At 48.0% G+C, this 15,159-nt stretch overlaps 2 protein-coding genes across 3 annotated transcripts; one reads left to right on the top strand and one right to left on the bottom strand.

Moving 5' to 3' along the window:
* Nucleotides 1–43: 43 nt before the first annotated feature.
* Nucleotides 44–6,513, top strand: OVOL2 (ovo like zinc finger 2). Of its 2 annotated transcripts, XM_057379336.1 has the most exons (4): nucleotides 44–266; nucleotides 954–1,144; nucleotides 3,240–3,429; nucleotides 5,979–6,513. In XM_057379336.1, the coding sequence occupies exons 1-4, from the start codon at nucleotides 167–169 to the stop codon at nucleotides 6,287–6,289; spliced, it is 792 nt and encodes a 263-aa protein (XP_057235319.1). In that variant the 5' UTR covers nucleotides 44–166; the 3' UTR covers nucleotides 6,290–6,513. The 2 variants fall into 2 exon arrangements, with proteins under 2 accessions (XP_057235319.1, XP_057235320.1); XM_057379337.1 differs by lacking the exon at nucleotides 954–1,144 and having other exon boundaries at nucleotides 165–266.
* A 1,937-nt stretch (nucleotides 6,514–8,450) lies between these two features.
* On the bottom strand, nucleotides 8,451–14,971 carry MGME1 (mitochondrial genome maintenance exonuclease 1). The gene is made up of 6 exons (XM_057379335.1): nucleotides 14,930–14,971; nucleotides 13,823–13,983; nucleotides 12,295–12,894; nucleotides 11,413–11,635; nucleotides 10,881–11,013; nucleotides 8,451–9,676 (listed from the first exon to the last, which is right to left on the bottom strand). Exons 3-6 carry the CDS (start codon nucleotides 12,815–12,817, stop codon nucleotides 9,533–9,535), a joined length of 1,023 nt encoding a protein of 340 aa, XP_057235318.1. The 5' UTR covers nucleotides 12,818–12,894; nucleotides 13,823–13,983; nucleotides 14,930–14,971; the 3' UTR covers nucleotides 8,451–9,532.
* Between the last annotated feature and the right edge of the window lie 188 nt (nucleotides 14,972–15,159).

The following is a 15,159-nucleotide window of genomic DNA, read 5'->3' as shown; positions in this document are numbered from 1 at the left end:
CCTCCCCTCCCCTTCCCCTCCCCGCGCCTCAGCGGCTCTGCCCGGTGCGTGCGGTCCCGCTCCCCCGGACGGCAGCGCAGCGCCCGCGCCCCGTCGGGCAGCGGGCGGSCGGCGGGGCTGAAGCGGCCGCTCCGCTCCGTGCCCAGCCGTGCCCCCTGCCCTCGCCATGCCCAGAGCCTTCCTGGTGAAGCGCCGGAGCCCGCAGCCGGCGGTGCGCAGCTGGGATGGGCTGCCCGACGAGGAGAGAGCCGACACCTACATCCCAGGTACGGCGCCGACCGCCGCCCCACGCCCGGCGCCGCCGGGACGGACCGAGGGAGCGGGGTCCCTGCGCTCCGGGGAGGGGGCGAGTGGGGAGGGGGCTTTGCCGGGCCGGGGGAGCCCCGAGGGGGCGGGCGGGACGCGGCGGGTCACAGAAGGCCGTGCTTAAACGCGGTGGAAGGGACACGGACGGCACCGGGGGGAAAGCGGCCGGGCAGCGGCAGGAGTGCCAGCCCCGCCGGGCCGRGCCGCCCCCATGCCTGGCAGAGTCTCCCACCTCGGGGAGCCCCCGGGTACGGCGGGGAGGGGAGCTGGGGGGGAATGTGTGTGCGTGTGTGTCCGGGAAGGTGGGAAACCTCGTTTGCATGAGAAAGGTGGCTGGGGGAGGAGAAGGAAGGACCCGGGGGGGGTGATGTACTCCTGGCCTCCCCCTCTCCTCCTCCTCCCGCTCCTCCTGCCCTTGCCCGGGGTATAACGGGAAGGCGGCGGAGCTGGCTTGTTTGAACTTTGGGACCGTTCGTGTTTGAGTTTCCGATTGCAGCGTGAGCCGGGGATCCTCCCCCGCCGCCAGCGGCCGGCCCGCCCGCAGGTTAAACACCGGGGCCCGCCGGCTGCCGCCCGCCGCCTCCCTCCCCGGCCCTGCCCGCGGCTCCGGGGTCCCCCCGCTTTATCGCATCCCCACCCCGTTGCAGGCGCGATCGGCTGCGTGCTGCTGGGCTACGAAGACAGCTGCAGCCTGGAGAGCAGCGGCAGCAGCGGGACCCGGGACGCCGAGCCCAGCGAYCCCCCGACGCCGCAGCCTGCCCCCGGCGAGCTGGGCACGGCCGGGGGGATGCTGCTGGACCTGGCCGTCAAGCGCCCCATGGTCAGGTCAAAAATCAAGGTAACCGCCCGCACCCCGATCGTCTCTTGTGTGGCAATGGGGTGACCCCAGCTCAAGGTCAAGGCCTGAGTGCTGCTCGGGGACACGAGGTGACAAYARTCCCCTGGGCTCTCTTTGCTAGYRRTGGCAGCACCTGTCCKRCACACCGAGGGCCTGCGGGAGCCGYYGGCCGTAGGATGGCAGGGCAAGSCTCGTAAGCGATGTGCCATAATCTTCCAGTGCCCTTTGCCTTCTCTTATCCTTGCCTGGGACGTGCTGCCCCTGACCTGCTTGGCTCGGGTCCCGCAGGAGCTCTGAACCCAGCCAGGAAGGACCAGCCCTGGCAGCTAGGAGTCATGCCCCACGGTGCGTGGGTGGATCTTGTTCCTCAGCGTGGGGCCTCCGTAAAAGCTGCCTTCTAGGTGGCAGACAAGCCTTCACCGAGAGGGGCTGGGGTGAATCTTCACGCTGCCCCCTTCCCACCTTAGACCGGTCAAGAAAGCAGATGGTTAAAAGTTCTCCTCCATGGSTGTGAAAGACCATTGCCACTTTGAGTCGACCTGCGGGCTTGGTTGAAATGAAGCAATTATCTGGCTCTGGAAGAGCCTCTCTGCTGCGAGGGCAGGAGCTCGGGCTGTCTGGGTGTTCCCTGGGCAGAACCAGCAGAGCAGAGCAGCRATTTCCCTCCCAAGGCTCGGAGGGCAAATCGTCCCCGTGGTACCTGAGAACTCGAACGAGTTCCCAAACAGCGGCGCTTCTCTCTCTGAACATCCAGGGTCCCTTCGGCAGAGGTGGAGCCAGGCCACCCCGGTGCTAGGCAGGAGATGTGTTTACCCCTGGTAGTTAACACCTCGTTAAACCCTGGCTGATGCTTTGGGGATGGAGCTGTAAAAATGACCATTGTCTGCGCCGGGCTGACAGCCTTCCAGTCACCGCGCTCTTCAGTCTCATGATTAGGTTTCACCCTGGTTCTATGCAGCTGCTCGAGGAGGAGTCATACCCCTGATTGCCCAACAGATTCTTCKCAGATGGCTCCCCCTCTAGTTTCACACCTCGTGGTTTCACAGCTGCCGTTTTCTTTTATCTTTCTTTACAATTTCGAGCAGCGTTGCTTCGATAGTAAGCGAAGGAGGAGCAGCGGGAAAAATAACTGGCTCTTCYGGAAAAAGAAACGCCAGATTTATCCCTGTCTTTGTGAAGAGCCCGCCCTGCTGCTGTTTGACATTAACCTACTTTGTATAATTTAACCTGGGCTGTTAGTGACGGTCACAGCAAAACCACGTTTCAGCAGAGTTGTTTTTTATTTTTTTAGCCAATGGATGTGGTCCTGCCTGCTCTGCTGGCTTCCCCTCATCCCGGGTGTCTGTCAGGGAGAGTGTCCCTGTGCTCCACCAGGAATCATTAAACCAGCAGCAGAGTATTTACATTTTCCAGACTTTTAGCTTTCCCTCTGAGGAATGATCTTCCCAGGAACTGAATCATCAGTGCCTTCTTTAGTCAAGTTATGTCATGGTGTTGGCACAATGCTTTCGGTGCTAGGAGTGGGAACGAGATTACCCCCTAATGTCACTCTGCTGTTAATTAACGAGCCCGGGACACCGACGGGGGGAGATTAGAGCCATTGTTTCAGTCTCTTCTGACTGAGCACACCGTCCTTTGGGTTTATCTCTCCAAACCCACCTTTTTTTTTTAATCGCTGCTGGCTGGGTTTTGAGGGACCTGGAGCAGCTGGAGGTGTGACTAGTGAAGGCACAACTCTCCCACTGGAGAGGACTTTCCTTCTCCATAAAAATGCTCACAGCCTAAGCCCTGGCGTTCATGGATGTAGCTGGACAAAGGTTGCTGCCCCTGCAAGGAATCCACTGCCCAGAGTTCGTTTTAAGCCCTGAATCCAGGCTGGCCAGGGAGGCATCAGTCCCAAATCTGCACATTAAGTCCCTCGCTCGATTGCAAGAACATCACGAAGGTTTCACCCCACAGGAGTCCCCTAAACGCTTTCACTTTTCATTTCTGATACATCCCAAGATTCCTTTGAATGCCACAATAAGCCCTGCCTGCTTTGCTTTTATTTCTTCTGTTCACCCCAACGCTCACCCGGTCCTCTCCCACTCCCCAGTTCACCACGGGCACCTGCAACGACGCCGCCCTGCATAGCTGCGAGCTGTGTGGCAAAGGCTTTCGCCTGCAGAGGATGCTCAACCGACACATCAAGTGCCACAGCCAGGTGAAGAGACACTTGTGCACCTTCTGTGGAAAAGGCTTCAACGACACCTTTGATCTGAAAAGGCATGTCCGGACCCATACTGGTGAGCATGAGTTCCCTGGGGACCCGCGGGAGGTGCCGGGGAGAAGGGGTGGGATGGAACGAGGACGAGAAGAGGGTGGGGGTAACCCGGCAAGACCCTAAAACAAATCCCAGGTTAACAATATTTACAAAAAAAAAAAAAATTTGTGGGGATGCAGTGGAGGAAAGCAGAAGGCATGAGTGTGGTCAGGGAAAAGTCCTGGAAATGATGAAATCTGAGAACTAAGGCAGTGAGGATGCAGGACCTGCCATCCAGACCCGCCTGGGACAATGATCCTGGAATAACACACCYGGGATAACCCATCTGGGATAACCCCCCGGGATACCAAATCACTGCAATTATCGGTATCTAGCGCTGAGTGGAGGCAGGAGCTGGATGAAAACGCTTTGCCCTCTAGAGGCGATGAGCAGCAGTTTCTGGGTTTTTTCCCGGCTGACCGTTGTGCAGGATGGGGTTATGGTTTGATTTTGGCACTGTCTGGAGAACGCAGAGTGTGGTTCGTGCTGTGTCTTCCCCAGGTTGGAGGGATGAGCTTTCTGTGGTCGCTCACTCTCTGAGTTCATCCCAAACAGCAGTGGCTGTGCTCCTTTGAACTGGATCCACTGCCTCAAATCCAGCCCACTGTTCCAAGAAATTCTTAGCCCAGTCTGGAGCAGGGAGAAGGCTGCCCTTTTGTTTGTTTTGTTGTTTTTTTCTTTTTATTTTTTTTTCCTTGGTGGAAGCAATGGCTTAAGGAAATATCAACCCTGTCCTCACTGAGGGCAATATTTTCTGGTAGGTTGAGCCGGCTGTGCCCTCTTGGGCACCCAGAAGTTGCACCCAACACATCTCACAGGCACATCACATCTTTCCAGGTGTGTGGCTGCCTAAAGGGAGCTGGAGGCTATTTGGGCTTGCTCTGCAGAGCCCCTTTTTTGGTTTAGGCACCATTAAGCAGGTAAACGGCTAGATTAGGACACAAGGATGTCGGTAGGCAGGATCTGTTTCTTAGTATCAGAGCTCACAAAAACAATGTCACCCATTTGGATGGGAAAGCATTGGCTGGAACCAATGTTTTGTGCTGTTTGGGATTGTTTTCAAAGCTTTCAYGTGGAAAGGAAAGCTGCTGGCTGTGAGCAGGGAGCTGCCCCTGGGGTATGGCTGGAGTGTGGAGTCAGTGCCTTCAAAAGAAGAGATTTTTCAACCTGTGCCCTCATCAGAGTCAGAAACTGAATCCAAGAGGGTCTCTGGCCAGAATAATTTAAAATGATTCCTAAAGGATTTAAAATGATTCCTAAGTGATGAGAGGTTCCCCCAGCAAAGAAAGGCTGTGCCATCCTGGCATCATCCTTTCTTTGCTTGTATTCCTGCACCAAGGATGGTGAAGGTTTAAATTGCCTTCAAATGAGCATGAAACTGCTTACTGTGTGTGCTTACATTCTAATGAAGGTTTGGACTTTCTCCCCAACTGCAGTTTAATGGAAATGAAGCAATTTCACAGCAGCAGGCATTAGGAAACTTTTGTCTTGATAGTTTAATCTGGTGCACTGAGATAACCTCTTTTAACTTACAAAAATGCAGTTGAGATGCTGCTTATTGGAACTTACCTAATTAGCTTGGATTTCTGGTAGAAAGATCAGCTCCTGACTGGTAACTTAAAGCAATCACAAAGTTACAACTCTCAAAACAGACCAATTTGGTTTCCCCGTTTCTGCCTTGCTCACCATAGATGTGATCTTGCAGACCCTGGCATTYCACCTTCCCTGGGGAAAAGAGGGGATTAGGCAACCTGTTATGTCAGCTTTAAGGGTGATCTTTGCTTGAAAWCTTACTCATCTAGTCTAGTAAGTAGAATTCCAGCTGGTTTAGGTTCTCTTAAGCGTTGCTACACCMTCAGCTATTTTAGCACTGAGAGGGGGGTGTTGTTAAATCAGTGTTGATTGGTGGTAAAATTGTTTTTTGTGATGTTGGTTGTCTGGACATTCAAAGCACAAGTCAGTTCTTTCTCCCTCCTCTGGAGACAGAGTTATTTCTTTCATCTCACTGCATTTCTCTTCTAAAATTTGTAATCTCAGTCATGAAATCTGTATTGTATGAAAGTGTTCTCGCTCCTTTGAAGCACTGGAATCTTTGGACATTCACATTCCAGTGCTGCTCACCAAAGCCTCATTAAGCTTTTCTCACTAAGAGAGAAAAATTAAAATCTTAACAAGGTAGAAGTTTTCATTCATTATGAAAGCCAAAATGACAGATTAGCTGAAACAGATAATTTTCCCTAGTCACAGAATTTCAAAGGGGGTCTAAAGTAAGTTTTGCAGGAGTTGACAGTGGCTTCCTTAGAACCGAACCACCGATGGGCACCTGTTATCCTCAGTCTGCCYGCACCTTCTCAAAACATTCCTAGGTTTTCTACGCCTAAAAATGTCAACCCATTCCTAAAATCTTGACCTGAAAATAGGATGTTCTGCTCAGAGAGCCTGTTCCCTGGGCTGCTAGATACCTCCTCAGCAGCTGGAGTAGGAGCCTTGCTGCAAGCTCAGGGTGGTAACCGCTGCCTTTTCCCTTTGCAGGGATTCGCCCTTACAAATGTGAGGTTTGCAACAAGGCCTTCACGCAGCGCTGCTCGCTGGAGTCGCACCTGAAGAAGATCCACGGCGTGCAGCAGCAGTAYGCCTACAAGCAGAGGAGGGACAAGCTGTACGTGTGCGAGGACTGCGGCTACACVGGCCCCACGCAGGAGGATCTGTACCTGCACGTCAGCGGCGTCCACCCCGGCAGTGCCTTCCTGAAGAAAACCTCCAAAAAACTCGCGGCCGTCCTGCAAACCAAACTGAGCCCTGTCCTGCAGAGGAACTCCACAGAGGACGGCAAGGACGAGTGACACGGGGGGCGAGCGGCACTCTGCAGGAATGAAGTTTACATGTAGGACTACGTATTTTATTTTTTTAAGAACAATTTTTGAAAGAAACACCTGATGCATTTGTTAACGGGACTCTCTCGGTGTTGGTAAAACCTCAAGTTGACAGGAATATTCCATTTGTGGTGGAAACATCAGACTTTTTTTTTTTTTTAACTGGCCAATAAAAACGGGACATTTTCAAAGGCTGTCACCTCTCAGATGGAGTATTTACTGAACTGACATTTGGGCAATTTGTTTTCTGTTTCAGCTCTGCCATGGATCTGACCAGCATGACAACAAGCTCACCTTTCCCCAGTGTGTTTTGTAAAGTTAATAACTGTTGCCTCCCATGAAAAATTACTTTTGAGAGGTTTGGGTGAAAAGTGTTGGGTAAGAGCACTCCCAGTGCAAGGTTCTATGCAATTAAAGTGCCTTAAGAACAGGAGTCATTGCATCAGCAAATGAGTTAAAATGTGCCAATACACTTAACTCTGCCCTCTGTGCAGGCTGCTAACAATTTATGGAAGTCTGATCCAAGGAGAGTTGAAACTTCTCAAAGGATGCAGAACTTCCCAAAGTTTCTCTGCTAGCAAATGACATTATTCCAGGGCAGACTTTTGGTTGTGTTTTAGGTACCAGAAGCCATGAACTTACTTTTATCATGTGTAGATGAAAGTGAAACTTTAACTCTGATGYTCCTGGACTTGTCATGCTCACTTTGAGGGTTATTACCACATCCTTTTAAATACATCACTATCAACCCAGAAACCCAAAGAAAGCACTGTAATGACTTGAAAAAAAAAAGTATTTTCTATCATGATGAAATGCATTTGTGCATATTTTACAATGTGTGTGTGTGTTTGGGTTTTTTTCCTCTTATAATCAGGTTTATTWATACAATGCAGTGAAAAGGGGGACTGAGCCTGTGTCTGCTTCAGGAGATCAGTGCAAACCTGCAGGCACCAATCAGGTTGCTCATCTGTGACCACCGTCATTTGAAAATGCTCCTCCCACCTAAAATACCGAGTCAGGCAGGGCCAGGATATTCACAGTCATTGCTGCTAAAATGAGAGATTTTGGGCAACCTTGCAAGAATAGTCAAAAAGCTTTTCAATTCGCTTTAGTTTCGTACAGGCACCTGCTTGGGTTTTTGTGGGGGAAATCTTCCCCACCCACAAAAGGGGTTTTAAAGCATTTCCTAAGGATATTAATACTTTATTCAGCACAACTGTTGGTGCTTGGGACCTTGAAAATGAGGATAATAAAGTGATGCCACTGTGYTAAGAACAAACTTATCCTGTGTAGCAGGAAAGTTTGTAGAATACCTTAATAAATAGGAAGTTGCTGGGGGAAAAAAAAAAAAAACCACCTAACCTAAATCAGAAGATCCTGACTTTGCAAAAAGGGCTAAAGCTTGTGCATTGATCCCCAAGTGTTACAACTGAACAGTGTAAAGGGAAGGTTGCTCAYTCTGCAATGGGATTAATGGTCACCTGACTGTATGGGATTTATGTGTTCAGCTCAGCTGAAACCTCAGTCCTTCCCCTGGCACAGCAGAGCTGTGGCTCCAACCCTTCCTCTCCAGCTAGAGACACATTTGGTGAGTGTACCTGTGTGCATGGGGCAGTTTTTTATCCCTCCTGCACCACATGTTGCTTTTGCTGTCCCTCCAGTGTCACTGCTGCAGCACATCCCTGCTGAGAGAACCAGAAAGGATTAATAACAAAAGAGAAACAAACAGGCAACAGGGCACAGTGAAAAACCCACTCTGGATGGAGAGCAAAGCTCTGGGAAGCTGGATGTTGAAGTCCTGCCCAGCAGGTTTCTGTGCAGAGGACAGTGCCTGGAGCAGTGCCCTGGGCACATCAGTTTAACAGTCTGGCAACTTAATTGGAACTGGTCACAAAGCGTGTTTGGGTTCCTGTGACACTGGTGACAGCCCCCTGCCAGTCCTGTTACAGGACAAACCAGCTTGTGCTGCTCCAGAAATGCYCCAGAGCTCAGCCAGGGATGCCCAGGCTTTCAGAAGTGCCAGACACGAGTGACTCCAAGCACTGCTGTCCTTGAAAGCTGTGTGCCTCCTTCTGGCACTCTGAGGTACAGACTCAGCCAAGACAGGTTTACAAACTGCTGGCAGCCTGCCAGCAAAGGATCTTTGCTAAACAGGTAGAATTTCTGACCACATGTGATGTATCTTAACCAGTGTCATCTCTGAACCCAGCTTTTCACTGCCCATGGTTTGTCTTTTTAGAAATCTAATTAAGCAGAGTTACCTTTCCACTAGGCCGGGTTTGAATAAGCAAGTACCACTATAATTCAGTTTCACTGCACACATTTCCACAGTTCAGTACTCTGGAGGCACAAGATAAGCAGAACAGAGGTTTAATTCTCTGGTTTTTTAGCTATGGTTCTGGCTGATTTTATTGAAGCTTAGGRGTTGGTCATAATTTTTTTTGTAAGGTGCAGTGGCATTGTGAAAACCCATACACACAATTCGGAGAAAACGAAGAGAAGGAGRAAAAAAGCTTTCCAGAGTAACAGTGCCTGACATCTCTGTTTTACAGACTTGATTTTATRTGATTCAAAGGTAAAAGTTCTGTTTCAAAACATTAATTCACAAACTTACTTGGGGGGGAAAAAAAAATCCCAAACACAAACCCGTAAAAAACGGCCCCCAAAACCCAACCAGCAGTTCTTCACTCCTCAGAAGGTCTAACTTCAGCACAAATAACAACAAACCTCATGACAACATGAGCCAGAACTGACTGAAACCCAGTCTACTACATCAATTTCTTTATCATTTGCATTTCTCTCAGCTCATACATTGCAGATGTTCTTTTGCTTTACTTCACCAACTTCATTTTCAAAGACTCAACTCTGCAACTGAGAATTGAGATCTTTTTCCTCAAAAATCACCGAAGAATGACTTGATTGAGCATTTTTTCTTGATAATAGAAACTCTTCTATCAACCTCAGGCTGTATAAACTATGTGGGATAAGAAAACAGAGGCTAARTAAGTCAGCTTTGTTCTGCCTGAACCACTGAGGTCACCTACAACATAAACAGATATTCCCCACTGGAAAATTACTTGTCTWTTTGGAAGGGGAGGGAGGGGAACCCTGCTAGTAAAAAATTAACCGAAGTTACTCAAAAAAGAATATGAAAGAGGCATATTTAAACRAAAGTTCTTGCTTTGTCTCTGTGCTCAGACCACTTGCTTGTGCTCAGTGTGGGTCAGTTTTTTCCAAGTACTCCTCCAGGCGCAAGAGCCACTTATTCCAGTAYTGGGAGCACAGGTCAGGATTCATGAAATGAGGGTGTGCAGGAGAGCCRTTCTTGTAGGCAACCACGATGAGCCCACAGCGAACCTGCAGCAAAAACAGGGGGGCTGTCAGAAATCCAACATCTGTAACATCTGTATGCAACCCTAAGAGCTACACCTCGCTGCAAAACATCATCCTAACATATATGCATCTTACATAAGAAATGGGGAATTTAAAAAGAGCAATAACTTGTTCTAAGATATGTGGAGACTTAACATTCAAATGTTCAAAAAACTCCAWGCAACTTCAGTGAAAAGCAGGGGACATGAACTCTGAGGATGAGTGATATTTAAGCCCTGCAGATGGCAGAAAAATTGCCAGACTGAGGAGGCTTTGCCTGGGGCCCTAAAACCAGACTGAGGCTGCTCTCCAGTTTCAGTCTGAATAGAAATGGTTACTTAGGTATGTTCTGACATCTTTCATACTGACAAATCCCAAATCCCAAAACCCAAACAGCCACTGACAGTTGGGGGCAGGAGAATTCTGCTACTCTAACAGCAGAATTTCAGAATTCTTGCCCATATTTCACTCTGTGAGGATCATGTCTGTGGAGTGCYTGTGTTTACTGATCTTGCCAGTRCTCTAGAAAGTTGAAYTAACCTGCTCTYTTCTGCTTCATATTTTYTCCCTTCAACATKYATAYTGAAGAAATAATCCTTCAGGCCAARCAGGCAGGCTAGAATTGCTYTTGGAATCTTWAAAAACATTATGYCACTGTCTCCTGAAAAGKTGATTCACAACACACTGCTTTCCCCCGAGGAAACAGAACAGCTTCCAGACACCCAATGCATCCTTTAGTGCCCCATTTCCTAGTGGGATACAGCAACACAGGATGCAGGCAAGGCCCTCCCACACCATTTTCTTGCTTGCAGGCTCTTTTGCTTTATTTCTTCTCATGCCCCTTCCTACTCTTGACACAGGTAGAAATCCCACAGGACAGAGCACAGGGGATTGCCCTTTGTGTCGAGTCCCTGTGAGTTCATTTGACCTCCTAAGACTCTGAGCATCCCTTGGTCCCTCCAAGCAGTTCCTAAAAACCACTGAAAATTCACTACTGGCAGCCAAGGGCAGCAGGATTAACAGGAGCACTGGAATTATTTCACAGTATGCCAGCTCAACCTGATCTCAGACTGGGTTCCTTTGTTTACAAATYCTGTGATGGACAGCAGGTTCTAAAGGCAGGAGGCAGGGAGAAAGGAAGATAACACAGGCACTGCTGCTTGTCTTGGCATGCAGCAGGCCTACTGACCTGGAAGTCATAACTGGCATCATGATTTATAGCTCCAATGTATGCTGCAACCTGCAGTGGGTTGTCRTAAGTATTCTGCAGCAGTGGCTTTGGCTTTTCTGAAGTTTTCCAGTCGATCGCACACAATTGGCCCCTGCAGGGGAGAAGAAGACAGGACAATGCTTTAGACTTCAGTTTGGTCACAAGAAAGAAATAAGGGATGAGACAGCACATAAGACTTATCACTCTCAGCCTGTTTTACCGTGATGATGCTCATTATTATGTCTGAACAAGTCTCTTTCACACTGGCAGTTTAGATCCCAAACACCAAAGCTCACTAAACCTGACACAGTTCCTGGAAAGTGCTGATGGTTTGCTTAACCCTGCCTCTGCTCCAGTAAGGAACTCTCCACCAGGAAATACAGCACTTCTGTCATCAGGATCACCCAGGGCTGCTCCTCCACTTTGCCATTCTTAGAGATCTGTCCAGCTTCCCCCCAGCCACTCAATCACACCCCAGCCTCCACAGGAGCCCGAGGGGAGGGCACCTCACCGATATTTGGCCACGCAGTCAACCAGGCCCCGGTACTGCAGGGTCTCRTGGTGAACTCCACTTTCCAGAGCCTTCACCTCGCTGATGTCTTCCAAGACATGTTCCACACTGGATAAGTAGCCAGAAATGACATCATCTTTGCCCTGCTTCTTAGCTGCTGTCTCTTCAGACAGGAATATTGATTCCAAAGCCGCATGGAAAAGCTCTCCTTGGAGAAAGAGATCTRAGAAAGACAGGAAAACCCCCTCACATTTTAGACACTACTTTAGATTTGTATCCCACATATTATACAATGTAGATCTTAAACCAGTCCTGTTTTTCATACTGAAAATTTGAGGGTATGGGGAGACAGGAAAGAGACAGAAAATAMGTGGTCAGCAGTGAAATTGGTATCCCCTATATTAATGCTTGTTTTTACTTCTGTAATCTCACTGATTACTCATCCATATACTGGATAAATCAAATAGTCACTGAAAAACTTTACCATAAACAGCAGGACACACTAATTTTTAAACACTCAGGATTATATGATTTCAAAATGCCAATTTCCGTCTTGTTACAAAGTAGCTTTGTAACTGCACAGAGGCTCAATATCAACTAGAAGATATAAATTTCAAAATAAATACTGGCAGAGAAATAAATCAGACAGCATCGAGCAAAGTATATTTACAGTCTGGTTTCCATTTTCCACAGATTTCTAAAACCATTTTAATGGTCCCAGAATAAAAACCAGAGCTTACACTTGTTGGTAACAGGTACACTCACAATGTTCTCATGAAATGGAGCCAAACTTACTGGATTTCCAAACCATTTGACCTAAGGTACCTGCCAGCAATCCAGACTAACGCTTCAACTTTGCAATCACACCATGGTTACACTTACTTTTGGTATACTCTTCAAATCCCTCTTTTCCAAGCTCCTCTATCATCTTCTGCTTCCATCTTTCCAGATAAAAAATTTGCTGTGGAGAGAGTGTTTGTTGAAGGATACGGGTAACACTGGGCATCTTTGTTTTTTGTAACCTGATTTTCATGGGGACATTTGAATCGCTGCTGACAGGGAGAATTCTCTTGTTGGGGTTTATTAAAGGAACCCAGTTCCTGGGAGTTTTTGTCTCAGCTTTAATTGGAGGTCTGTGTTTAGCTGGTGGCCCATATAACAAATTGTCTTCCTCAAGTATTGTCTCTGGTGTTTGGGCACTGGTTTTGTAAGTTGTAACAGAGTGGACCAAGTTCTTGTATTTTTCTTGGTCAACTTGTTCATAACTGTTTCCTTTCTTCTTTTTACTATAAACATTTGCAGAGGTAGACARGCACATGCATGGGAATTGCTTTTGGCAAAATGGTATTTGAAAAAGCACTTCAAGGCTCCCAGGTTTCCTGGACAAGATCTGTAGGAATTGCATCCAGACAAGTGTTTGTGAGCAGTTACAGTTCTCTTCCTCCTGTTAGGAACAGTCTGTAGGTCACCATATTTTTGTCCCTGTGGGAAAAGAAATTTTGTGATTTCCAGAGTCATAAAACTCTACCACCATCCTATTCTTGCCCTTTGTTAAACAAAAAATTGCTGTTGTCAAAGTGTCTTCACTGGTTTTACATTTTAATACCGACTTTGGGTGGCCTGGGCAAACAAAAACTGTGCTGTAACCTGATGGCAGCTGATACAAAAGAAACCTCTCAAAAGCAAATCCTAAAAAGCAATGTAGAAAAATTAATCTCTTCTCTCTTGGGGATCACCTCTAAATAGAGCTGCTCGAGCTGGGATTTAAAATAAACCAGGAAAAAGACACTCTCATTACAGTGTAACAGAATCCAAACCTGTAGTTTTGCAGGCTATTGTTTGGTGACAATTAAATATGCTCATTAACGGCCATTGTGGACATGCACTGATCAGAACAGAATAAATGTTTGGGCAGTGGCTGTGCCTTTGTTATATAAAGCCACAGCACAAAAGAAAAAGTTTATTCTGGCTTTGTGTCAGCTGCAGGAAGCAAGAGGATGCCTGATTCAGCATAAATCAACTCATAGTAAGCTGCTTCCTCAACACTTTCTAAGGAACAAATTCACACCAGATCAGTGCTTCGAATCATGGACCTACTGAAATATGGAATATTATGAGCTTTAGAGCAAATTTAATGCAACACAGKGCTTTAGTGAATAGTATGGATTTTTATTTATTTTGTTATATTTTAATGGTCTATATTGTGCTGGGGAATATACCTGTGGARATGTTTGTGCACTGCATGCACCAAACCACCAGGAAAGGGAGATTTTGCCAGCTGCTGTCCTGTTCTACACAAGGAAAGAAGGTTGTAGGACTGCRAAGAAATAAGGCACCCTTGTGCCCAGCTGAATACAGAACCACGTCTTTTTCAATAAATCACAACGGCCTTTCTGTGCAGATAACTTACAGGAAAGAAATGGAGCAGTTGGGATCTATTCTTGTTCACAAAGAACAGAATTTAATCGAGATTTCCCTCTGGGGAAGTGTCTTTCTTCTYTCTGAAAGCGTTTGCTGTTGAAGACCGGCAGAATTGCTTCAAGTGTTGTATTGATGAGCCACACTGAAGAACTGAACACAAATAAAAAAAAAAAAACAGGAGGACTTAACTTTCCCAAGCAAGTTGACTTTGCASCTGCAGCAATAACTGAGCTAACATGACTGAGGAAGTTTTTTTTCCAGTATAGGAGTGGCTTAACTGAAGGAAATAAAAAGGATTATTTAAGGAAAAGTTCACATCCATAAAAACCTACCTCCAACTGCGGTTTTGGACAATAACAAGTATGACTTTTTTATGCAGGAAAAAAAAAAAAAAAGAAAAAAAGAGTATTGGCTTACTTCAGAGATAACAATAAAGAGCACTGCTAAACATACCTACAGATCTGTTGATCTGTGTCCCTAATTTGAGCAGAACAAATACACTGATGAAAATAWAACTTTAAGCTCCATGAAGACTGCAAAATAAATTATTGAACCTATCCGGGATAAAAATACACCTCCCTCTTTTGGAATGTTTAGAGCATAGAGAGAAAATTTAGCAACTCGGTTTAAAGCATAAGCCCTTGAAGCTACTCTGAACCAAAGGGTATCTTCAACAAGCTTCAGTGCCCAGTTCAAGCTTCATTCCCAGCTCAGCACTGGAAATGGAATTAGTGGGGAACAGGGCTGTAACACGATGTCAGCGATCTGYGAAAGAGCCGCGCCAACGCCAGTAATCACCAAGTGCCCTCTAGCAGAAAAAAAACTTTCTGTAYGAGTTCCAAGTGCCTGAAAATCCCAGTGGCGGAGAGCCCGCCTTTGTGCAAAGGGGGATAAACCACTCTGGACAACCAGCCCCGCCGGAGCCGGACATGCCCAGCTATGACAGCACAGCCATGTGGCCCCCTCGGTGGCGGACCCGGGGGCAAGGTGGGCCAGGGGAGCAGCAGCACCAGCCTCCCTCTTTTCCCTTTCCTCTTTCCCGTTCCCCTGGCCTCCCCTCACCCCCAGGCCCGCCCGACCCGCCGCTCCCCGGTACCTCCGCCGCGCTTCCCGCCACATCCGCGCCCGCCACTGCGCAGGCTCGCACCTCGCGCACTCTCGCGCATCGCCGCCCGCTGACTCATGGGATTTGTAGTCCCTCGCTCGGCCAGCGCCCAGCCCCTTCTCGTTCTTTGGAGRCCCGAAAGATGGCGAGAGGGGCGCGCCCGCTCTATCTCGCACTCTTTGGGTGTTCTTTGGAAGGTTCTGAGGAAAACAACCTCAGTG

Source organism: Malurus melanocephalus, unplaced genomic scaffold, assembly GCF_030028575.1.
Source record: "Malurus melanocephalus ecotype Western Australia unplaced genomic scaffold, MMel_1.1 scaffold_402, whole genome shotgun sequence".
Classification (NCBI taxonomy): Eukaryota; Metazoa; Chordata; class Aves; order Passeriformes; family Maluridae; genus Malurus; species Malurus melanocephalus.
The sequence above is the reverse complement of the archived record's forward strand: the minus strand, read 5'-3'. Positions and strand labels throughout refer to the sequence as shown.